General features: G+C 40.3%; 1 protein-coding gene across 6 annotated transcripts in view; it reads left to right on the top strand.

Annotated features, from left to right (window-relative positions):
- The window catches only part of smap1 (small ArfGAP 1), a 136809-nt gene that overhangs the window by 106264 nt on the left and 4761 nt on the right, over positions 1 to 25784 (top strand). For 5 of the 6 annotated variants that reach the window (XM_044214003.1, XM_044214002.1, XM_044213999.1 and 2 more), the window contains 3 exons: positions 202 to 323; positions 20129 to 20321; positions 23175 to 23431. In XM_044214003.1, the coding sequence (XP_044069938.1) occupies positions 202 to 323; positions 20129 to 20321; positions 23175 to 23431 (572 nt within the window). The remainder of the gene's footprint in view (positions 1 to 201; positions 324 to 20128; positions 20322 to 23174; positions 23432 to 25784) is intronic. The other variant, XM_044214000.1, reaches the window with a different exon arrangement.

Below are 25784 nucleotides of genomic sequence, written 5' to 3'. Positions count from 1 at the left end.
TCTAATTGTAAATTAAACTGTCTATTTTGTAAAATTTTCTTCTAATTGCATAAAATGCTCTACATGCTTTTTGTTTCAGTGCATTCACTGCCAGACCAAAGTTACCTGAGGCACTGATTTTGAGCCCCAGGTAATCATAATATAGGATGTGATCTAGATGGGTGTTTCCTAATTTGAATTGAATTTCTCACTGTCTCTCAGATGCTCCAGAGGGTGGTGGGAAGGGCTCTGGTGGTGCTGCACCAGTCAGCGATGAACTGGATATCTTTGGACCAATGGTCTCTAATCCTCTCCCCTCGTCCAACAACACACAGCAGGCTCAGGTAACAAACACACACACACACACACACACACACACACACACACACACACACACACACACACACACACACAGTCTCAGGCTTTCATCATCTGCTTATCACTTCAGGCAGACTGTAACACAGGGAGTCTGCGGAGACTACCATGATGCAAACACACACAGGCATATTCACAAACACGCCATCTCCCCTATACGTGCAGACTCATACTCTCTGAGGATCATATCAAAGCAAACTGTCACAGACTCTCCTTTATTGAATTCATTTGACCAATGTCTTTCAAAGAGAGAATGAGTGTGGGCCTATCTGACAGTAAGAGGAATAATGGTGAATTGCTACAATGAAGATAGCAGCTGGGAGTTGTAGAGATGTAGTAGTAATAATACTTTTATTTTTAGAATATAGCAATAATAATGTATTTAACTTAATTTGTCTGGTACTTCTTTAGGGTAACCATATCAATCTGTGTTGTGAAATCAGATTAAAATATACAACCCAAATATAGAATATAACATAAGCAATAAAATCTATTTCAAACCTGCCATATACATGTTGTTTAAACCTAATGCAGCTGACCAAATAACACATGGGTAAACTGTGATGGGAAATATGGAGAAAAATGACTCACTTAAAATACAAAAAAACAAATGTACATGAAAGCACATTTGTTTTTTCTAAGAGGCACTGCAAAATGACAACAAGTTGAGGAAAGATGAGAAGGAATGAGTCAAACAAGAAGAGAATTTTTTTTTTAAAAAAAGGAGGAGAAACGGTGTAAATAAAATGGTGGGAGTAATGGCTGAAATATTTATCGCTCAAAATTTGAAAGTGCAATTTTAATTAAATCTTACACTATTAACAAGCTGTAAGAGGTGAAAGTGTTAGTTGCCGACCCCCAATTTTGCGGGATTAAAATGACAAATGCCACCAGTAATTAACGTTAATTCCACGAGTTGGCCAAACTGTATAATGAAACTCTTGACTGTTTGGTTTATGTGCACTCTGCATACTGGTGATTGTGTTAATTGCGTTCAGCCATAGATGGTTTTGTCGAGGAAGAAGCACAATTGTAACATTTTGATGTTTGATAAGATAGAGAATAGCATCTTTAAATGCTGTATAAAAAGACAGAGTGAACAGTATTTGGAATCTCACAAACTTTGAAGTACATTGTTAAAGACAGGTGATTGTTTTAAGCAAATTATTTTCATACTGTAGCTCTGAATAGGGTAATCAGAGAGTTCAAGCTGTTGCCACAGATGGCTACCTCGTGTATTGGTGCGCATTGTTTTGTATTGTTTTGCTTGTAAATTCAGTTTTCTGCTGTGATACCTGGAGCTCTTTCACCAGAGAAGAGCTCATGAACATCAGGGGAACTACACCAGCGGACTTATTTCCCACTTTTCTGCTTCCATCAGTGGAATTATTAGACATTCTAGTCAAAGGTGCTCTCACCCTTGCTCATGCAGTGAAACGACGAAGGAGAGGGAGGTACGCTTGTGCGCCTCCGCCGGCACGGACATCGCACACCGTTATCGGGAATATTATTCTCCAACGTGCGCTCACTGTAAAATAAACTGGATGAACTTCAGCTACTGGTGAGGAAAAACAGAGACTTTTATTCATCTTCCGTTTTATGCTTCATGGAGACGTGGTTGTGTGGATCGATACCAGACTCTGCGCTGCAGATGGCAGGCTTCCATCTCTTCCAACTCTCAGAGCGGATCGCGACACAGAACTTTCCGGCAAAACAGAAGGTGGAGGTATGTGTTTTTACATCAACAGTGGTTGGTGTCACAACGTGACAACAGCACTATTCTCCTGATCTGGAATATTTTTTCATCAACTGCAAACCCTTCTATTCCCCCCCGTGAGTTTGTTTCATTCATTCTGGTCGGTGTTTACATTCCACCGCAGACCTACAAGCAGGACGCACAGTTCACGCTCGCCGACCAGATGCTGTGTGTGGAGTGGAGAAACCTGGACTCCTTAGTTATTGTCCTCGATGACTTTAACAAGGGAAATCCCCAAATACAGACAGTATATTAAATGTCCGTCATCACACCATCCCCCGCACTGCATTGGGACACTCTGACCACGTCATGGTCCACCTGATTCCTGCATACAGGCAGAAATTAAAGTTCTGTAAACCTGTTGTGAGGACATCAAAGCAGTGGACCAGTGAAGCTATGGAGGACTTTCGGGCGTGCTTGGAATGTACTGACTGGGATGTATTCAGGACTGCTACCAACAGTCTGGATGAGTTCATGGAAGTTGTGACATCATACATCAGCTTCTGTGAGGACTGATGTGTACCATCACGCAGTTATAACAATGACAAACCCTGGTTCACAGCTAAACTCAGACAGCTAAGGTTAGAAAAGGAAGAGGCGTTCAGGAGTGGAGACAGGGACAGGTTTAAGGAGTCAGTACAGGTTTAGCAAGGCGGTGAGAGAAGCTAAACGATGGTACTCAGAGAGACTACACCACCAGCTGTACACCAACAGCTGCACCTCCAGTCACCAGTCCGTCAAGCTCCTGAAGTTTGCGAACGACACCACCCTCATTGGGCTCATCTCTGATGGGGATGAGACTGCCTACAGGTGGGAGATTGACCACCTGGTGATCTGGTGCAGTCAGAACAACCTGGAGCTCAACACCCTTAAGACAGTGGAGATGGTTGTGGATTTCAGAAAGAGCCCATCCCCACTCGCCCCCATCACCCTATGTGACTCTCACCAATCGGATGGTCGTAATTTTCTGGGTAAATAAAAAAAATAAACAGGGTGTTTGTCTAAATAAGAAGAGAGAAGAGAAAATAAAATGGAGAAAACGAAAAAAAAAAGACTCTTTTTCCCAGTCCTCATTCATATTTCCATTCTTCCTCTCTCACTCCTTCACCAACTAGTCTTAGGGGAACTAGTAAGGCTGGTTGAATTAAACATTTTCAAGGAGAAGCGTTGAGCTTGAAATGCCACTGTGGTCCCTTAAGCGTGGCCTTTGACCTCGGCTCGGCTAGAAATGAGGACACACTCTTTTTCACACTTATACACACACAGAAGATTCTAGAATAGATGCACATACAGAAAATAAAAAGCTGACATGATATGCAGTTCATGTACTATAAGAGCAGAATACACACATGTAAACATACACAAAGTTCAAATTCACAGTGACCCATCCCTGGGTTGAAAATTCATTCTTTGACTCTGACCTATTCTTTGGCTTCAAATTGTATGTCTCATTCTGATACACACACACACAAACACACACACATTCACAAACACACACATCTCCGAGCCTCCTGGGACCAGACCAGGCAGTGACTCGCTGGGGACCCAGGCATGAAGAACAATTATAGGCTGCTGTAACTGCAAGCTCCCCTTCTGCCAATACCAGCCTCCCACTTACCCTCTAATCTCCCCTCCATGCTCACTTCCTCATTGACTCCATCTATTGCAGTTCTGTGTCTGCTTTGCACCTCCGCTCATCTCCATATATCATTAATTCCAAAATTCTCCTCCTTTTTTCTTCTCTGTGATGCCCTGGTTCGGTCACAGGTGATGCGAGGTAACGCTTGTTGGGATTCAGGTAGGGCAGGTTTGGTTAATAGCTGAAAAATCAAATATATTTATGAATATTATGAATATTATCAAAGTTATTAACATAGATTAATAATTACGTGTCACCACCCTGGGCTCAGGGATCAATAACCAAACATGAAAAATAGTCTCAAAGGTGTAGAAGATGGGGGGGGTGCGCGCAAGGAATGTGGCGGCCACGTGGGTGGTCGTCATGGACAAAGCCAAATGGCAGGCAGGCCTGCGAATCTCAAAGGGACACAGCCAAAACGGGAGGACGAGCTCTATTTGTACTTGGCTGGCAAAGCTGCCACGTTATCTGGGCCGTTTGAGATGTGTGTATGCGTGTAAATGTAAGTGCAAAGGTGTGTGGGTTAGTGGAGAGAGAGGAAAGCACACAGAGCGAGGCACAAGGAATATCAAATGCCGTGGCAAAGCGTAATAGCTGTCCCTTTGTCACATCCAGCAGCATACTTTTGTCCAACGGCCGTGTTACTGGACCTTAGTCTGATAAAGCACAGTTATTAGATCCCACAGTGGCTAAAGCTAACACAATTAAAACAGCCCCACAGTGTGATACCGATACAAAATGGAACGTGCTAAGCACAAAGAAAAACACACAGCAATTCGGACGCAGCATTCCGTCACTTTCAAAAATAAGCAACGCACAATTCACAACAATGAAACTTAGATGAAATAAAATCTATCTGCCCAGACACAAGCCTCTTACTTGAAATCGCTCTTGGCAAGCGATTCATGCGTCAGTTTGTTTTGGAGTTGTCCAGCAGAGTTTCTTTCAGGCTTGGACGCTGACGAATCCAGGTCCAATGGTGAAACTGTTGCTTTCAGGGCAGCAAAGGAAAACAGCGGTCAATATCAGTAGGGAGAGGGGCTCAGCGGCGATCTTGCTCTCCGTGAAGGGAACTGTCAGTCCGTGTCTGTTCCTTCTGCAGGTATGGGATTGTTCTCGGGAGTAAACGATCAGGATCCAAATGTGTTCAGCAGTCTGTTTCTCGTCCAGCGAGTTAAGACTCTTCCTAGGGAAATTAAAGTTCATGTGAAAAGCGTCTTCTTGTGGTAACAGCAGTCACCATGGAAAGAGAAACGTGTGTAAAATTGTGATGAAAGACTGTAGACTTTCGATTTCTGATGTCTATTGGATTTTTGACACCACCTTTTTCCAACACTAGACAAAGAGACAGGAGTGGAATTTCACACCTACCATGAGCTGCATAATTCTTTGAACCATAATTTCAGAGGCTCAACGATGCTAATGTTTTTACTACAGTGCTGCACAGCAGGTTGTCGTGAAAAAAATATCTATGCTGTTGCCAACTTCTTATTACTATACAGTAAGTTGCACCATTATTCAGCAGCAGTGGTGGAAGCTGTATTGGTACTTTAAGTAAAAGTAAAAGCCCAAGTCTTACTAATTATTGTATTTTATAAGCTTATTATTGTTTTTATGTATAATCTTAACATACAAAGTAACTAGTAACTATGGCTGTCAAATAAATGTAGTTGAATAAAAAGTTCAATATTTCCCTCTGAAATGTACTGGAGTATATGTATAAAGTAACATAAAATGGAAATACTGAAGTAAAGTTACAAGTACCTCAAATTTGTACTTTGTTACTTTCCTCCACTGTTCGTCGGATTGAATAATGATAACATCCATGACTTATTTATTCACTCATCTACTGTATTTAATTGTTGTATATAACGTTTGTTTTGTTTTGTGAGTAGCATAAAAGGAACTACAACTCAAATCTCGTTATACAACCCTGTGTTGTAAAATGATAAATAAAGCTACCTTGTACCTTATGTGATCCCTGAAGCGGCTTTTGTAATGTTGTAGTCATTAGATTAAAAATGACTATTTTTCAGTGCAGCAGAGTCGGGCTATCTTTTAAGGCCTTGGACTGTTACACAACACTTCACAGAGTGCAAGTGATTGCTGCATAGTGGCTGTTTGATACCTGACAGGCTGCTCTCACATGGCCCTCTGCCTATGGCTGCACTGTCTGTCTTGTAGACTGTATTATTTGAATGTCAAACAGTACATTTTGTTTTTGCCACAGTCCTCTATTCAGAAGATGGAGTTCACTGCAGCTCTCACAGCCAGGTTTTTTATTCTTTGTGTATTAATACACCACCAAGGTCCAAAGAAGATTCTTATATGCTGCCTTCAAACTCACCAGGAGAGATCTGCTTGTCTTTTTCTGAGCCATGTCCAGTGGAATGTGGAGACTATCATTGACATTTCCAGCAGCATTTAAAAGAAAGGCAGTTACCTCACAGTATGTGGATAATAATTGCCTCTGCCTTGGTGTGACAGTTAGCCTGTGATTGCCTTCTTTTGTTTGTTTGTCTGTAACCAACAAGTCTGACAAACTAATTCCCTGTTCATGTTTCTGCTTCCTAGAGGAAGAAACCGGTTGTATTTAGGTGACCTTTCCTGACCATCGGGCCCCTCTCAGTTGTGTAATGACAGTATCTCCTGGTCCCTTACTCGCTCGCAAAATTTGCTGTGCAGCTTCATGCTCCCAGGAGGAAACTCCATGAACTTTCCTGTGTCAACCTTTCCATTTTCACATAACTCTCCTCTCCTATACATACAAGCAACACACAAAGACATGGTTTTGACAGTCAATACACATCCACCTAACCTTACACACACATACAGAGGGCTGAATGTGGGATTCAGCAGGCAGATATTGCTTTACAGCTGTGATTAGCTGGGTGCGTGAAAAAAGAGGAAGCTGGCAGCCTGCTGATTCGTGCAGCTATTAACTGGCATCGGGGATCGCTCGCCTATCTGCGAATACGTCAATTACAAAAATATGATTACAGCCTTGTAGGAGGGGGAGGATTTGTGTTATCCCTAGCTTTTCTCCTTCTCTCTCTCTCTTTCACACACACACACACACACACACTTTCTCTCTATGTCTTGCCCTCTGTCTCTCATTCACCCCACCTTGAGCGAGAAAAAGTTTTGCCAAGAAAAGGTAAAAGAATGTAAAAACCTGAAGTGGTGGGGAGGGAAAGAAGGATGGAAGGAAGGAGAAAGAGTGAATGATGAGACAAAGTGCAGAAGAACAAGTAAGGGGAAGGTGGAGGGTAAGGGTAGGGACACACAGGACCTAGAGCATGAAGTCCCATCCGCCCTAACAGACACACCAGAAGCACTGGCTTTAATCGCCACCAACAATCCTATTTCTGTTTTTTCCTAAAGCTGCTGGGTTCATACAGGTTACCCAGTTTGTGAGCAATCAGTAAGAGACCCAGGGGCAGATTTAATAAGACTTTTTCCTCGTGTCATGATGTGACACATGCAAACAGACTGATCAGACGCCACAGGCTGGAGTCGAAGTTTGCATGTCATTTGTGTCTGCAGGGTGTGCCTCTCTCCTCAGGATTCTGAGAAACATAAATGAAGCATTTAGGCTATTATTAATGAACATAGTATCTGATTACTGTAACACAAACGAAAAGTGGGCAGGGACTTTTGTTTTGTGCTCATCAAACTTGAACCTGACCATCAGTTAACAGTAGAATCACTACAGACTACAGCTAAACTGTTCTTTCTTTTGTTAAGACATTTAACTGTGTTTGGCTGCATTTACCTAGCTGCATTTTAACACCATCTCCACCTCCTTTGAGTAATATAAGCAGGTTTTCTCAGCTGGAGTTGTCCAAAGTAAATGTTTTAGAATCAAGATCATTACGTTGTCACTGATTTTCTGAGCTTAGTGATCTGATAGAAATCCCACCGCTGAACTGTGCCGACTGAGCTCTCCTTCACTCACGGTGTGCGTCTGGCGTCCCAGGATCGGTTCAGGAGCTGACTGCGTAATGAGCTGCTGTCTTAGTAAATCAGGAGCATATACACATATTGGGACTGCAAAACTCAATGAAAATCACAGCACACATTTGTGCAACGCCATTTTCTTAGTAAATCTGGCCCTCAGTATGCAGAAGGCAACTGATAATTATTGTCATGCCATATTATATACAGTATTTTATTCAAATGTTACAGATATATGTTCATAGTTCAGTTTCAATAGTTTTTGGTCTTTAAGAATTCATACTTTATATTGACTAAATCAGTACAATATTCTTGCCGTAATTGTCTCCATTACCAGGGCTTTTTTTCCAGTTGTTCGTAATGATGTTAGAGGAGCGTTAATGAAGCAGTTGGGGACCAAATTGTTCTCCTGGGTGCTGAAAATCTATCCCAGCGCCAAATGGCAGCTAAATTCAAACTTCCTTAATGGGCAGTGCAACAAATGCTGGAGAGATTCTCATCTGGAGCAAGACCAGTAGACATGAAGTCAGCACACCATTTGAAGACCAGTACAACAAAGGAATATCTTTTTGAGACTGTAATGAAGGTCCTCTTATATCTAGTATTTTGGAGCACAATTTGTATGGTAAAAGAAATAAGGCACACACAAGGGTTAAAATTTTTTATTAGAACTTGTTGCATGTCTTAATGATGATGATGTTGTAGCTGCCTCTTAGCGGGAATTGATTGAAGGCCGGCCCTGTAAAGACAAACATACACTCAGTTTAGCTAGTTTGGTTATGTCAACACAATGTGCTCATTGTGGTATAACTAAAATAATGATGGATTGAATGCAGTGTTAACTGTTGTTGGTTGTGCAATAATAAAATGTGTAATGTTTGTGTTCAGGTCACTCGCCTCTATTGTGTCTCCTCTCCAGGGTGTTCGGGCTAAAAGAGTCCCCAGGTTATCTGAGCACCAATTTAAAGGTTCCGGGAGATACCATGTGGTAATTAGTGTAGGGGTGTGCTTTAATTTGCTTTTCAGGTTTTCTATGATACTATTGTAATGTGTAACATAAATTAAGAATATGCAGACGATTAGACATTCAGTCAGGTGAGGGGCAGATTTCCCTGTATTGTGGTAGGCTCGAGGTTGTTGCCAGTTGCAGGCTATATAAGGCTGCCAGTTTCCATCAAACGCTGCTGCTGTCAAGATTTTATGTTGAAAAGTATGACTGTTACTGTTACTATGTCTTCATTGTGGGTGAAATTAACACCTGGCTGGTTTGCACCTAACCTCTGCCTCAAGCCTCCTGCTTTTAAGTCCAGCCGCTACACGGTCATCCTTACAGAATCAGAACATCCAACATACAAAGCCATCTTGCATCAATCAAATTATGATTGGCAGACCACTGAAAACAAGCATGGACAAACAAAGTAAAATAAAAAGTCACTGTTTAAGAGCTTTTACCAGGAAACATGCAAGAGATTAATGCAACAGAGCATAAAACCGACAGTACAGTCAAGCATTATAGTGGAAATACTGCAAGTGTGGGTATCTTTACCTGTTTCTGTATTCAACTTGCATTAATAAATTTTTTGGACCACTTGGGGGCAGCACAACAAGCTGTAAACACAACATTTACTTACATTTACTATCTGCCATTTGGTGTTGCACGGGTCATGTACAGTGGGTTTGTAGAGTTTTTTTGTTTGTTTTTTTGCTGAAAACAGCTGCATGCTGTTGCTAGAAACATGTTTGATAAGACCGAACCAAAACAGTTGTAAGATTATGATGATAATGATAACGAACAATTTAAATATCCCACACAGACCTGATGCCCTCATCTTAAACCGCTTGTTTAGTCATGGACAAGCTCTCCTCAAACATAAAACCTCCGGTCAAACATCCTGTCTTCACTTTATTTGGAGCCTAAGCAAACATCTGCTAGAACTCAAGGAATAATCAAAGGGAAAGTTAAATGACCATTGCCCCATTTTACAACTGGCCTGGACCTAACAGGTCTGATAACTGCCACATGTCAACATGTTAGCCAAAATCACACCATGCTGTTAACTCAGAGAAGAGACAAACAAAAGACATTCCTGTCTATATGACTATGCACATATATAGGAACATGTGTATAAATAAAAACAGATGTAACATGATTGTCATTTATGACATTTTCCTGGGTTAACAATCCTGTTATTCATATAATAGGTGTTTAGTGTCTTTCAGCAACTGATGAGACTGAGTTTAACATGGAAGCATTAAATTGATAACAAACAATTGATTCTTTAAGAAATTAGTACAGGAAAATAATTAAGACAGAACAGATCACATCGCAGTCCCTTGGACAGAAGACTACTAAAGCAGAGAAAGCCCAAACTCTCTAGTCTTCAATGCCTCTTCTTTTCAGTACTTTGCAGACCCTTAACAAAGTTCTGTGACTCGCCTGGACGGCGGCATGCGGGCCGTCTGTCCGGAGCCCAGCTCTCTTGCCCTCTGCCCTGTCCTGCTGGCTCTGCAGTCCACGCTTCTCATCCCTGCGGGTCCAGGAGAGTCAACAGAATTCCAAGCCGCACAGAACGTGTTGAACGTCGACATCCAGCATTCTAACATGACAAAGTTAGAACTGAACGAACTGTGAAACTCTGAAAGCCATCGCAGCTACAGAACACCCAGCCAAGTGGGTGATCTGCCTTCTGAGAGAGACCGATTCAAGCTGAGTCACACCGTGGGACCAATAATGCCGAAGAAACCCAAGCCCTTGGGAGCTTCACAAGGCTGTGTTATATTTGGGTTGATGCTAATAGGTTACTAACAAGTAATTTAGCGTGAGGTCAGGAATAGAATCTCCCTTCAATATAATCATGATATGGAATCATGAAATATTTCACAAGTGCTTCCCAAAACTTCTCTCAGTTGCTGAACGGCACATAAAGGGTGATTTTCACTGGTCAATGCCAAAATTATCCACTTATCTGATTACACTGGTCCTCTATCATTTATCAGTTATTCATCGCTGTATTCATAACATTCATGGCTGCATATATATATTCCTGTGTGTGTCTAGTAATTATTAGTTGTATGTAATAAATGTTTCACGTATAAAGATTGTTGCCTTTGTTTTCTGTAACTTACATTCAGTCACTTTACATATCCGTTCCTTGTTTTACCTCTTGCTGCCTGATTTCAGGTTAATTCCCTCACAAAGCTAATTTGTGCATTATCTCTTGACGGATCAAGAGAAATGGCTTAGTGTAAAACTGAGCAAAATTTTAACTACATGTTACATGGTGGAGAATGTTAATTAAATTGCTGGTGCTTCGTATTCACTACATATTGATACATCATGCAGGCGGAAACACGTAGATTTCATGATCAGTAGAGTGAGGGGAACTGCAGAGTTGGGTGATAGTTCTTTGTGGGTGTGTCACTTCAAGTGACTCCTTTCACATTAAATATAATCATTTAATCCATTGTTAATATTGATTAGTGCATCTTTGAAGTTATGAGCAGGCGTACTCGTCTTCTTACCTAGCAGGAATATCCTAATAATGCATGCTGTACCAAATCTCGAGGTTTAATGAGGAACAAGGAGCCTTAATTGCTATGGCTTTCACTCCAGCCAAACTTTGTGCCACTAAAGTCTACTTTCCTGGTGTATTTTTGTGAAATTTACATGGTACATGAAAAAAATACATCTGACACCAACACCTAACAATGGTCTCCCCAGGCTGAACACGGCCTCTGTTTATTAAGTTAAAGTAGAAGCTTTTTGTGCAAGTGCATTGTGTTTGAGGACTAACCAGAATGAAAGAGAGAAGGGAAAAAGGAACAAGAAATTACAGAGAGGAAAGAAAAGAAGGAAATGCAGTTGATTGCAGAAGAAGGGATGAGGGAGCGAATGGGAAGAAGAAAGCGCAATGAACGCAGTTTGTTGAGAGCAGAAGAAAAAGTCGAGGGAGGTATAGAGGGATGAGGTAATGAACTGACCAGCAATTGATTTCTTCCTTCTTGTTCTTCCTTTCATTTTTTCTTTCATTCCTTCTTTCCGCCCTGTTCCTTATTGTCACTCTCTTTCTCGAATTCAGATTTCCAAGGCAAGCTTTGCTTTTGTTTCCAGTAAATTAGCACAAATCCTTCAGCACACACACACAGAGCCTGGTGTGGTTTTAAAGCCACAGATGGTCTATCAGAGGGGAGTGTATGAGTATTTCAAGCCGTGATGGAAAACTGTAGGGAGAAAGATAGTTTAGTGTGTGTGTGTGTGTGTGTGTGTGTGTGTGTGTTTGGCTGTAAAGGTCTATGAATAGCGACAGTGAGGAAAAGGCTGTCAGAGTGATAATTCAAAGCTCTGGCTGCACCCATCAGCACCAACATTGGCTGAAAAGAATGGAGCCTTGTTGAAGAGGCTTTCTATTACACAATGTGCTGCTAGGAGCCGCGCAACGCATCACACACTATGTGGTGTGTGTGTGTGTGTGTGTGTGTGTGTGTGTGTTTAAGAAAAGGATAGATGCACATGTGACATATTCTGCTGGAATTTGCCTTCCTTTAGAAGTGAGGTTAGACTGCTGTATTATTGCATTTACATTGTGTGCCACCAGTTTGGCTTTGGTAAGAAATCGCCTGGATCGCTTCACTTTTCTTTCAGTGCAAATGGAGCTAATACTCCTGGAGTGTCTGGCAATCACAGATGCTTGGCATGGTCAGACCATATTGACGCTATTGTTGTAAAAATGGGGCAGGGTATCACGTGGAATGCCTCCCCCTATGTAACACCATCAATTAGGAATCAGGTGACACAGGCACTTGTTCCCTCTTACCTAGGGTACTGTATGGTTATGTGCTCCTGTGCTGCAAAAAATGTTGTCAAAAAAATCCAGCTCGCACAAAATAGAGCTGCAAGACTAGCTATTCACTGCTCTTTTAAAACTAATGTCGCAAAGATGCACCGCAGTCTGTCATGATTGTTGAGGAGAAATTAACATCCAGTCTTCTCATATTTGCCAGAAATGCAATCGTAGACGGTAAACCGGACGTCTTTACAGAACAACTTGTACAGACAGGTCACCATGGGTCATCTTGTACTTGCGAAGCCAAAAACAAATCAACTTAAGAGCCTACACACATTCAACAAATCAGAAGCAAAATCTATTAAAAAAAAATCACTCAAAGAGAAACTAATGAGAGAGACCACACAATAGGAATAATGCCACCTGTTATGATGTTTTGTTTGGGATTTCAACTAGTTGAGACCTTAATTTTAAGAAACATGTGCACCAGAATGGCATAAAGGCTAATAAACATCTCCTGTCTCATTTGCTTCACAGTAACTAGTATACTTACTTTGATAATGATATATTAATGTTTTCAAAGACTGCTACATATCAGCCTGTCTGTGACGCTGATAATGCAGTTTGATTGACCATATAGTATTGTAGGTCAGATGGTAGGCCTGATTGTCTCTGAGAATACAATATCCCAGAGGAAAAAAACCTTGCTCGCATTAGAGCACTGCTGTTTCTTTATTCTTCCCAAATTAATTAGATTCATAGACCTTTTTCACAACAGACATTTTGACCTGTCATAGCAGGAAAAGCAGCTGGACAACTGCTGGAACTAATGACATTAACAAAGGCTTTACTCCAGCAATTAATGCAATGCAGAACAACAATTAACCATGTTATTAGTTACACCTGAGTTTCACATGTCAAAATGTCTGCTCTGAAAATGGTCTCCTCAGTTTCAGTTTCACTCCACATTTTTCACCCTTGTCATGTGCAGCCCCAGTTTGGGAAACACTGCCTTAACATGAATTTCTGAAACCTGCCTTAATTAATTTTTTGGCCTCTTTCGGGGCAGCAGAACAAGCTATGAACGCAACATTAAAATCACCTTAGAGATGTGATCAGAGGCCTGTGCTGCTAAGCAGGATTTGGGGTTAGCGAGGTAACTTCAGGTTTAACCCTGGGTTTTTAGGGTTACAACGGTGGTTTGCTTCTTGCCAGGATAGATCGCCATGGTAACTTGTGCTGAACATCTAACCTGCTCTGCAGCAGGTTATGTTTGAGATAAGCAATCAACACGTGTAATGGCACCACCTATATAGGCTACTGACCAATCAGTTCTCTTGGAAAATGGCATCACCATTCATAAAAGATCCTGTGGACCTTGGTGCGCCTAATAAAAAAAGAATAAAAAAATTTAAACTTGGTGTGCGGCTCGTGGGAGGGTCTCTTAGGAGGGTAAGCATGTTCAGAGACAACAAAACCCTTATGATTTTGTACTTGTACTTGTTGTAGTTATAAGATATGAAAGTAAGCCTACTTAACACTTTGAATTATGTTTTTATATTTATCTTTTATTTGCTCCCAAGTCCGTTTCACAGCACTCGGGTTACAGCTCAAAGAATAAGGCTAAAATGATCATACATACCATAAGAATACATCTAAGCAGCACATTAATTTAATGGAATACACAAATCTTCATACCTTCTTTTAATTTTTTCTCATAATTTTTAGGTTTATTTTAATTAACTATTGAGTTACATTATACTTTATTCTTAATGCTGCACTTAAGTCTTGCACTGCTCTATTTTAATTATTTTATTTGTATTCCCTATGCCTGCCTGTTTATTCACTGTGTATTTTTTTGTTGTGTTTTATGTGTAAAGCACTTTGTAACGCTGGTTTTGATAAGTGTTATACAAATAAACTTTATTATTATAAATGTAATTATAGTCAGAACTGATGCCCTAATGATGGGGCAGTGATATTATAAGCTTATTCATTTACGCATTCACACAGTCAGCGTTTTTTTGGCAGCTGTCCTTCCTGCATTTGGCAGCTGCAACTGTGTTGCTTTCAGCTGGATTATGTGTTTAACTTCTTCATATTTGTCTGATATTATAGTTTGCTCTATTTGTAAAGTATGCCCCTCTGCTGCCAGTAACCTTGTCCTTGTTTGCAACTGGTCATATGCTACAAACACCACCCCTTTTATGAACACGCTCATAACTAGATTGGGAAAACCCCAGTACAGACCCCTGGCGAATGTGTTCCCAAACAGTCGCTTATTTACACTTTCAGCAGATATGGAGCAACATTATACATTTGGAGTCGTGTTTCTGGTCATCTGGCAAATCTAAGTCCAATAGTCCCTCTTGTTTTAGTTCTGTTTTGGTCTCCACCAACTCCTGAGGGAAATATCTGGCTCTTTAGCTGCTAAATGCTCCACTATGTTCACCAGCTAGTCGCTAACTGTGTCTGTCTGCTGTTTGGGGCTGAGCAGGTAGTGTACGGTGAGTTTGTTAAGTTTTTTCACTGAAAACAGTTGCCTGCTGCAACTGGACACAACACTGATGAGAGCAGTGAGAGTGAACTAGAACAGTAAAGTTGCAGACAAAACAATAAGCTGAAAGACGCTAAAACTCTTGAGGGAAACTATAGAGTTGGGGGATAATTCACTGTAGGTTTGTCACTATCAGCACCCATAAAAAAGCCATACTACACAGTAAAAAGTTACAATATCTTAGTACAAAGTAAATTAAACACACCCCACCTCCAAGCAGTTTTCATTGGTTAACACATGCTCCACATGTTGCTGCTCCTTTGCCAAATCATTCTGAGCCAGTAGACTCTGTCCAGGTCCAGCTGTCCGTTCTAGAAATATGTCTTGAAGAAGGAAACTGAATGGCTGGCGATTACTGCAGTTTGGGGGATTTGAAGTCTGTTAAATGTAATTTTCAACTTTGCAAACAAGCTTAGCAGCAAATAGGCTTAGCTCCTTGATTGAGTCATGTTAAATAGCTTGCTGACATCAGATGGATCAGGTGAGGACAGTTTGCTGCCTGTTCTCATTCACTCCTCTATTCAGGAGGAGTATCATGCTAATGTAATGCAGCTATTAATAGGAAGGAAGCTCCATCCCTCCATCCAACACCTGACTCACCTTAACTGGCTTCACTTGAGAGAAAATGGACCCTGTGTGTGTATGTGTGGGTTGGCATGATTAGCTAGCCATCTTTTCTCTTCAGCTGTTTATTTTTTCATCCACCCCTGCCTCCTTTCCTCTCAACTTGTCCTCCCTTTTCCTTTCTTTTTTCCTCTCTCCTTCTCTGTATCTTTGTTTTTCAACCTTCAACTATTCCCTGTTTCCTCTTTCTTACTTTTTCTGTCCTTCCCTACCTTCCTCTCCTCCTCTTCCTTTTGCATCCTGGCCACCTCCCTCCTTCTCTTTTTCTGTTCTTTCTCCCTTCTTCTTTATCTTACCTTGGCTTGCTTCCTCTGTCCATCCTTTTCTTCTCCATTCTTCCCTCCTCTATCCTTCCTCTATCTCTTCCTTTGCCTCCCTCCTCTCCTCCTTCCATCCCTTCTCCAGTCAAGGAAGTCAGTAAAGAGAGACAGAGGGGAGCAGCACTGCCTGCTAAGCAGTTGAGCACAGCACACTCACAAAGCTCCGTGTGTGTGTGTGTGTGTGCGTGCTCACATGGGCATGCACACTTGAGTATTATGTTTGTGTTTGTGTGTGACTAAAAGAAAGTATAATGTGTGTGTGTGTGGTTGTAGATTTTTCCCTTTCTGTCTAAGATCCTTGAGAAAGCAGTCGGCAATCAGTTGTGTGACTTTCTACATAACAATAGTTTATTTGAGGAATTCCAGTCAGGATTTAGAGTGCATCATAGCACCGAGACAGCACTGGTGACAATTACAAATTACTTTCTAATTGCATCAGACAAAGGACTTGTACATGTTAACGATGAATCCTCCATGCACACCAAAGTTAGTCATGGAGTTCCACAAGGTTCTGTGCTTGGACCAATTCTATTAACATTATATATGCTTCCTTTAGGCAATATTATTAGGAAACACTCCTTAAACTTTCATTGTTATGCGGATGATATCCAATTATATCTATCGATCAAGGCAGATGAAGCTAATCAGTTAGCTTAACTTCAAGCATGCCTTAAGGACATAAAAAACTGGATAACCTGCAATTTTCTGTTGTTAAACTCTGACAAAACTTAAGTTATTGTACTTGGCCCCAAACACCTCCGAGACACAATATCTAAAGATATAGTTACTCTAGATGGCATTGCCCTTTCACTCCCACATGAAACAAACTTCAAGGACTGTAACATTGCAAAGATCCGGCACATAACGGAGAAAAACTAGTCCCTGCATTTGTTACTTCTAGGCTGGATTATTGCAATTCCTTATTATTTGGCTGCCCCAATAATTCCCTTTAGACTCTCCAGTTGATCCAGAATGCTGCGGCACATGTACTGACATGTTTCATATTTCTCCAATATTAGCTTCTCTGCACTGGCTCCCTGTAAAATCCAGAATAGAATTTAAAATCCTTTTCCTCACCTACAAAGCTCTTAATGGTCAGGTACCATCGTATCTTAAATAGCTCATAATGCCTTATTACCCCACTAGAACTGCGCTCCCAGAATGCAAGGTTTCTTGTAGTTCGTAGAGTCTCTAAAAGTAGAATGGGAGCCAGAGCCTTGAGTTATCAAGCTCCTCTCCTGTGGAATCAGGTCCCTGTTTGGGTTCAGGAGGCAGACACCATCTCCACATTTAAGAGTAGGCTTAAGACTTTCCTCTTTGATAAAGCTTATAATTAGGGTTGGCTCAGGTGAGCCCTGAACCATCCCTTAGTTATGCTGCTATAGGCCTAGACTGCCAGGAGACTCCCCATAATGCACCTCTCTCCTCCTCTCCCTCTCCATCTGTACGCATTCTTATTCCATTAATGCATGTTACTAACTCGACATTTTCTCTCTTACGTAGTTTTGTGCTTTCTCGTCTCTCTCCTCTTTCCTTCTGTCGCTTTCAGCAGGTATTTTTGCCTCTGGAGCTGCAGAGACTGGATCTGTGATTGCAAGCCATACTACCCCATTGTTCCTGCTCGACACCCGCTAATAAAATTATTATTATTATTATTAGTCTTATTATTATTATCATTATTATTCCTTTATTAATATTAATATAACCACTACCATTACATTATTATTTTATAATTCTATGTGGAATTTGCATTGTGCTACTGTATGCTCTCTTTCCTCCTGCTCTCTCTCTCTCTCTCTCTCTCTCTCTCTCTCTCTCTCTCTCTCTCTCTCTCTCTCTCTCTCTCAACCCTGAGTCTGGTTCTGCCCGAGGTTTCTGCCTCTTAAAGGAAGTTTTTCCTTGCCATTGTTGCCAAGTGCTTGCTCATGGTGGGAATTGTTGGGTCTCTGTAAATAATATTATAAAGAGTACAGTCTAGACCTGCTTTATAGGAAAAGTGCAATGAGATAACTTCTGTTATGAATTGGCGCTATATAAATAAAATTGAATTGAAATTGTATAGAGTACTGACATTGGATTCGGAGGGTTTATTTACCTGTGTGTGTGTGTGTTTGTGTGTGTTGCAGGAGCCACTGTTTATCACACTGTCTCTCCTGATCTTATTCATGAAGTCCAGCTGACTGTTGCCTCTCCCTTTCTCTCACCATTCTCTGTCCCCTCACTTCACACACACACACACACACACACACACACACACAGACACACACACACACACACACACCTGTACAGAGCTCTTAAGCAGGTGTTTTTGTCAGCTCCATCCATTAGACCAAATGGGTGGGTGCCTGAAAGTTTTTTTTTTTTTTTTTTAATGAAAAGGTGCATGTGAGCGAAACTGTGTGTGTGTCCTGTCTGCAACTGTTCATGTCTACCTCTCTTTGCAGTGGCCTAATTAATGTCATCTGTCACACTTACAGTGACAATTCTTCTCCTCTATTGTCTCCTCCGTTCTTTTCTCTCCTTTCCTGTCCTTTATTCAACTCTTGCTCTTCTCCCCTTTATTTTTATCTTGTCTCTTCTGTTCGCCTCGCCTGCTTTCCTGACTTGTCTCATCTTTTCTCACCCTGATTTATACAGTACATGTATGAATGAATATACTCCGAGTCTATACGCACAGTTTTTATTTGTACCTGTACCTGTATAGACGTAAGACCAACATAATAAAAAAAATAGCTAATGAGCTAAATGAGCAGACCTAGAGAAAGACTTCCAAGAATTAAATGTTAAATGGCATGAAGTCCATTAGGGATAGGAATAGGTAGTTTTTGGTACTGACCAAAAACTGTAAGGACTGAAAGTTGGCATTGAATGTCTGGTCGGATTCGTATTGTTGTTTGCTTATTCATTGTGATAGTTCCGGAATTCAATCAAAATTTTGCTAACTTTAAACAGTTATTTTTAATCAAAGTTCTTGTACGAACATTTAAGAATTGTGGTTCTTCTGTTAAATGAAAATAAAGGGTTTGGTAGAAAAACATGTTTAAACTGTAAATGTAGGTATTCAGTCAATGGCCAATAATACTTACCACTACTACAGCTTCTACTTTTCCATTTTTTTCTCACTAATTACTTCCAGTTGTTCTACTTTGCTGTTCTTTCGATCGGTGTTCAATGACACTCAACACTTCCTGCAGATGTTTTACATTAAAAGCCTACCAGAAAAAGGAGGAATTACACCCTTTAAGCTGCTAGAAGGCTTTTAATGTGAAACATGTGCGGAGGAAGTGTTGAGTTTCATTCACAGCAGCTTAACACCGATTGAAAGAACAGCAAAGTAGAAGTGATTAGAATTAATTAATTAGGGAGAATAGTATTTCTGTTAAATAGTGAAACTAAGGGGAGCAGAGTGGTGAGTATGACGACTCTGTTGTACTGATGGAATTAGTGCTGTGGAGCTTGAACATTATGCTGAATTTATCAAGAAAAGACATTAAAATGAAGGAAGGGTTCTTAGTTTAACATATAATATAATTGACATAAAGGTCCATCTGAAATATAAGTGTCAGGTTCAAGACACCTAGAACATTTAAATCATATACAAGGAAAGAAAGACAAAGGCATTAACTTAAGTTTTTACTCGCGAGGAGAGTAAGCATAGATGCATTCAGTTACATCTCCTACTCACTCTGAAGTGCATCCATGCAGCCTCCTCTTTTTTATTCAGTTTAGGAGATTCCCTGTTACATAGTTTTCTAAGGGGTGGGGGAAGTGTATACTGCTACATAAGAAAAGAAACAAAATGGTGTTGTCATTTCTATCTCGTGAGAGCGGCCTTGGGGGAAGCCTTTTTCAAATGGCCTGGTTCTCTCTGCTCATCAGGTAAATAAAGGCTCCAGCCACGCTATTGAAAAATAATTGTAAGTTATTGAAAAAAGGATTGTTTTAGTATCAGTGCCAAAACTTATGAATCTTACCCAGCCCTACTTTTGGCATATCCAACTCTGCACTGTATTATACGTGCATGTGTAAGGTGGCAAGTACATTATACATCAAAAGATAAAAAATATGTTTGGATGAAACTATACATATTTCATGACATTTCTCTTCATCCCCTCCCCACTTCTTTGTCCCTGACAGTCTGGTTCCAGTACAGCACCTCCGCAGGCAGACCCCTCCACCTCCTCCTCTGCCTCCTCTTCTACCTCCACCGCTACCACCACGAAGGCGGAGCAGAAGAAGCTTTTATCTAAAGACTCCATCCTGTCTCTGTATGCCAGCAGCTCAGTGGGCAGTCAGCCGCAGAGCCAGTCACAGCCTGCTCCAGGACAAGGTAACACACATGCAGCATTTTTGTTAACCCTTTGTCATCCATATTGAGTCAGTTGAGCTTAATCATTTCATCCAGCATCTACATATTTATGTTGAGAATGACAAAGTTAAAATATTTTCACACCAAACTAATTTGCAGCAGTTTATTCGACTCTTAAGCCACTTACTCCTTTAGTTTGGTTAATACATATTCTAGTTGAACATAATCTGTTCAACTACAGGAAATAGCCCTAGCGTGCAAAGGCTTACTGGTATATTGTTGCAAAAATAACCTTTTGTAATTCTACTGTTGGCATCTCAGCTGTTCAACCAAAGCTATCATACTGTAGTTTACAGCTAGTGTGCAACAAACCCCGCCCCAACACCAGGTAGCATCTTACCTATCTAACAGTATACCATTGATTCTAACCCTTGGGGAAATAAAGCAATGTTCACTAGTGGCCCGCATTATCACAGGTTGTATAAAGTTTATGAGTTGTTAGAAGTTTAACCAAGAGTGATTTTCCCTTCCCAGGTTGATTCAATCATTTTGATATGGTTGAATTGGTAAAACTTTTCAGAATTTCACAATCCTGGTTTGTATCACAGATATACAGTATGTTTTCTTCTTTCCTATCCCTGGAATTTTCTCATGACCCCTCAGATTTATCTTGTGATCCCTTGGGGGGTCCTGACCCCAGGGCTGGGAGACAGTTATGGGGAATACATCCAGTATTTTCTCATTGCATGTAAAAACGTGGTATATTGCAGTTATAAGTGCCTTGCTCAAGGGCAAAGAAATGGTAGTTGTTGAGCACTTAAATGTGTTGTACACAAGTAATATAAGCACAAGAGCGCATACTCAGACGTAGGTGTTTGTACACAAACAGAGACACACACCTACACACTTTCACACATGCATCAGAGGAAAGATGCATCATAAAAATGTGGGAGAGTGAAAGCAGATAAAAGGTCAGCATGCTGAAAAGCAGACAGGCAGACAGGTCCACTCCACGCTGCATTTACTGGAGTCCCACTGCAGCAGTAAAAATAGAGAAGTGCCTGCAGATTCACACTCATCTCACAGTTATTATGTGTAAAGATTGAAGTGACAATACTGTTTGTGTGTGTGTGTATGTGTGCATGTAGTCGGCTGTTCATACGTACACATACATCAACATGTGCATGTTTGGAGTGTGTGGGAAAGTAATAGTGGTACATGTTTTCTGAATGGTGGGGGATAGTAGGCAGCAGATTTGTACAGCAGGCACATGTGCATATTGATTATATTGCTGCATGATTACGCTGATGTATAGAGGATTAGGAATGGAAATCAGGATGAAGGGCTTTCTGCTGCCGTATTGTCCTCTCTGAATCCAAATAAATGCTGATGGAGATGAAAGCCAAGAGAACCTTGCCAGGCTAATACCCCAAATCACTGACTTCTGTGCGTGTGTGTGTGTGTGTGTGTGTGGTTGTGTGTTGGCCTCTCTAGTAACAGGATGGATGTGGCTATAAGTGCAGCTAATACCCAAATAATCAAAATGGACACTGAAGTTACAAAATATTACCAACAGTCCATGAATCCGTGGATCCTTTATTGACTTCCACTTTGATTCTATACCAGGTGAGGATTCTAACACTTTGAGACATGGTAGGAATTGTGCTAAAAGAGGCTAGTTTTCAGTATTAGGTGGAAGTCTCTAACATATTGTACATGCCTTCAGCATAGCTGACTAATATCAAAAGATGTTTTGTCAATTTAAAGAAGTTATCTTCTTTCTACTCCTTGAGGTTTTTCCACTCAGTAAAAATCATGATGCATTTTTGTTTAGCTACTTATCACATTCCCACAGTGACTCATGTAGCGCTGATGGGCAAATGATGACTGATGGGTGATATATTTTCATGGAAATATGATATTCTGCCGTTTCAGATTAATCTTTAGATGCAGTAATAAAAAGTATTTCTGCTTTTTGGCGTGTTGAAATCGGCCCAGTCAAGCAATGTCTTCATTTTCACATATATGTTAGTTATGAAGTCAGTCTTGCATTTAAATCAAACTGACTAAAGTTACAGATTTGAGTCCTAACCTTGGTACCAAAGGCATTGCATTTCCTGTGGCGGCGTCACAATAAAAGCCATCTTGTGTTTTGCCAGTTGAATGCTTTTAATGTGAAGCAGCAGTAGGAAATTATCTGTTTGCGTTCGGAGAGTTAAGAGTAAACAGTAAGACTTCTATTAATTAGATAAAATTATGAACATTAACATTGAACTACATGTTGCATCGTTTCCTGTGAATCCCCAAATTTTAATCCCACGGGAATGGCAAACTCCGCCACTAACAATGAAAACTACTATATAGATAGATAATTACAAAGTGAAAATACATTGAATGGGTGTTGCACAATAAATGCTATAAAATGCCTTGAATGATTTTTTTTTTAAATTAATTTTATTTATAAACCACTCTTCAAGTGAGGAGCACAGAGTGCTTTGCAGAGAAAGGGAAATAAAGTACAATAACAAGACATAGTTAGTGGCTGTAGTGGCCATACTTAGTGTTTTGAAGTGTTTTGAATAATTTAGCTGGTTATATGGAAGTTTGACACCCCTGAGACTTTTTATATTTGGATTTTAGAGAGTAACTAATTACTCTTTAAATTAATTATTTTCCTACATATCTAGTAGTGAATCAAAGCAGAACTGCATTGCAGTGTGTGAGGAAAACTGTTTATTTACTTCAACACAACTCTGTTTTCCCTTATGTTTAGTTGAAAATATGCTCAGTGGTAGGAGAGTTTACATCAAGTCCTGTAGAGCACAGTTATATAACTTGACTAACTCTGTGTGTGTCTGTTGTTCTTTTCTCCAGCCGGAATGTACATGGGCCAGCCTCAGATGCAGTTCACTCCGCAGGGTTTCACCCCAGGGATGGGCGGAGCCGTGCCACCCACCACCATGATGGGCGGAGGGGCCATGATGCCCGGCATGGCTCTGCCCAACGGCAGCTACATGGGCATGCAGCAGCAGGGCATGGTGCCAGCCAGCCAGGGACAGAACATGTACAGCATGCAGCAAGGACAGCAGCAAGGACAGTGGAATATGAGCCAGGTAACAGGACAGACAAAGGTGATTAACTCATTTTATGGTGATGATGAACTCACCATCAGTTTACCATTTAGCTGATTGTAATTCCACTCTGGTTTCTCTGCACATTAAGCTTTTAGGAAGCACACTTACATGTTTATTCTAGTAACCTAAATAAAAATGTCATAAATATAATGTCCTTTTCCTCTACACCACCTGTGAAAGAGTTCCATTATTCTGGTTCTAAAAATTAATATATGGTCTTACACAATCTTCTGCTGCCTAATTTCATGCAAAGCCCAGTGCAGTAATGACCTCACTCCTTCAGCCTCTCTGAAAGCCCAAGAAGAGCAGCCTTAATCAACTATTCAATCTTTTTTATAACCAAGGTTATTGTATATATTATAATGGTATTTTTTCTTAAATTCTGTCAAGTCACTTTCTTGTCCCTTTGTCCCTAATTCCAGTCCAGTACCATGAAATGATTAGCGAGTACGTAATAAAGTCACCAACATTTGGTGGGATTTTTTGATGCAGGGGGAGTGGTGACAAAGTCATTTAAAAACGTATAACTAGCTGGGAATGACACATAACTGGGTGGAGTGAACAAACATTGACTAATAAACATTCAACCTGTGTCTGGGTTCATTATCTGGGCAGTGACAGGTGATCCTGGGTCTTTTCATTTAAACCTGGTGGTAATGATAAGCATTCTTGTTATTGTGATTCTACCCACATAGTGACTGGATCATAATATGCAAATTAGGTACAGTAGGTGTGGCTGGCAGACTGGTCAACAAAGCAGGAGGTTCGTCTGTGTATAGCAGGAAGAGGCAAAGTTAGGTGACCATTCAACTTTTTGGATGGATGTTTTTTTTTTTGTTTTTTTTTACAGCCCTTAAAAACGTGGTTTTAAATCTTCTCAAAAACAAAAAACCAGGACTAAATAAGCAACAATCAATGTTAACATTTTGGGGAAAAAACATTATTAGGTATTAATAAGTGAGAGTCAAAAACTCAGATAATCTGCTTCATCAGGACTGTGGCCCGGCACGTAAGCAAACAACCCAACAACTGTCATCACATTTTGATTCAAATGTTGTTAAATCCTGATTGGTGCATGGAAGTACATGACATCACCTTTTTCCGGCAGAGCCCCACCCACTTCAGAGCAGTGAGAAGAGCACAGACAAACACACAAATACAGAAATCCCAACTGAAATAAACAAAACAGTTGTAACTTCAGCAGATTATTTTGTGTTCATGTAGGACCCCCATTGCTCATAGTTAAAAGGTGATTAGGAAATAGGATGTATCCAAACTTTAGAGATGTCATTTACACTTGGCAAACTCAAAAATATTTACAGAGTTAGCCTACAAAGTCAAGTCAAGTCAATTTTATTTATATAGCCCAAAATCAAAAAGTGAAGCTGTACTGCCAGTTAGGGATATAATTAAACAAGATGTGAATTATCAAGCCCAAGTGCAACCCTGACACTGTTGATAAAAACGTCAGGTAAGTTAAGTTAAAGCTAACTGGATATTTAAATATGTACAGTGCCTTGTATGAAAATTCCTTTTTGATCCATTAGCTTCAGTAGACTGTCTCATGAGGTGGCAACTGTGAAAGAAACATTGCTCAAAAAAGGCAGATGGACACTGTGTTTGATTGACTCATGAGTAACTCTTTTCTTTATATGTGGCATATTCTTGGTTAATCACCTAAAATCATGTAAGTCAGCTACCGAGAAATAAATGAAAAATAGAAATATATAAACAAATTGTATTACTAAACTATTACTATAAAATTAGTATTAGTTAACTGGTTGGCCAGCCAAATGGCCTAATCTATATTCCTATTTAGTGTTTGATTGAAAGCAACAAGTTCATACCCAAGCAGTCCAGCCTCTTACTAAAATGTTTTTCATCTTGTCTTCTATTACATGATCAAAATGACCACACAGATTTTTGGTTTAAAAATATTCTTGTTTGAATAACAGATATGATCTCTCCATGTGAAAATAATTTAAAATGCCCAGACTTATCGACATGAAGACTTATACTATATATACAGTGGGTACGGAAAGTATTCAGACCCCTTTAAATTTTTCACTCTTTGTTTCATTGCAGCAATTTGCTAAAATCAAAAAAGTTCATTTTATTTCTCATTAATGTACACTCAGCACCCCATCTTGACAGAAAAAAACAGAAATGTAGAAATGTATTAAAAAAGAAAAACTGAAATATCACATGGTCATAAGTATTCAGACCCTTTGCTGTGACACTCATATTTAACTCACATGCTGTCCATTTCTTCTGATCCTCCTTGAGATGGTTCTACTCCTTCATTGGAGTCCAGCTGTGTTTAATTAAACTGCTTGGACTTGATTAGGAA

This window comes from Siniperca chuatsi, linkage group LG11 (assembly GCF_020085105.1).
Source record: "Siniperca chuatsi isolate FFG_IHB_CAS linkage group LG11, ASM2008510v1, whole genome shotgun sequence".
NCBI lineage: Eukaryota > Metazoa > Chordata > Actinopteri > Centrarchiformes > Sinipercidae > Siniperca > Siniperca chuatsi.
The sequence above is the reverse complement of the archived record's forward strand: the minus strand, read 5'-3'. Positions and strand labels throughout refer to the sequence as shown.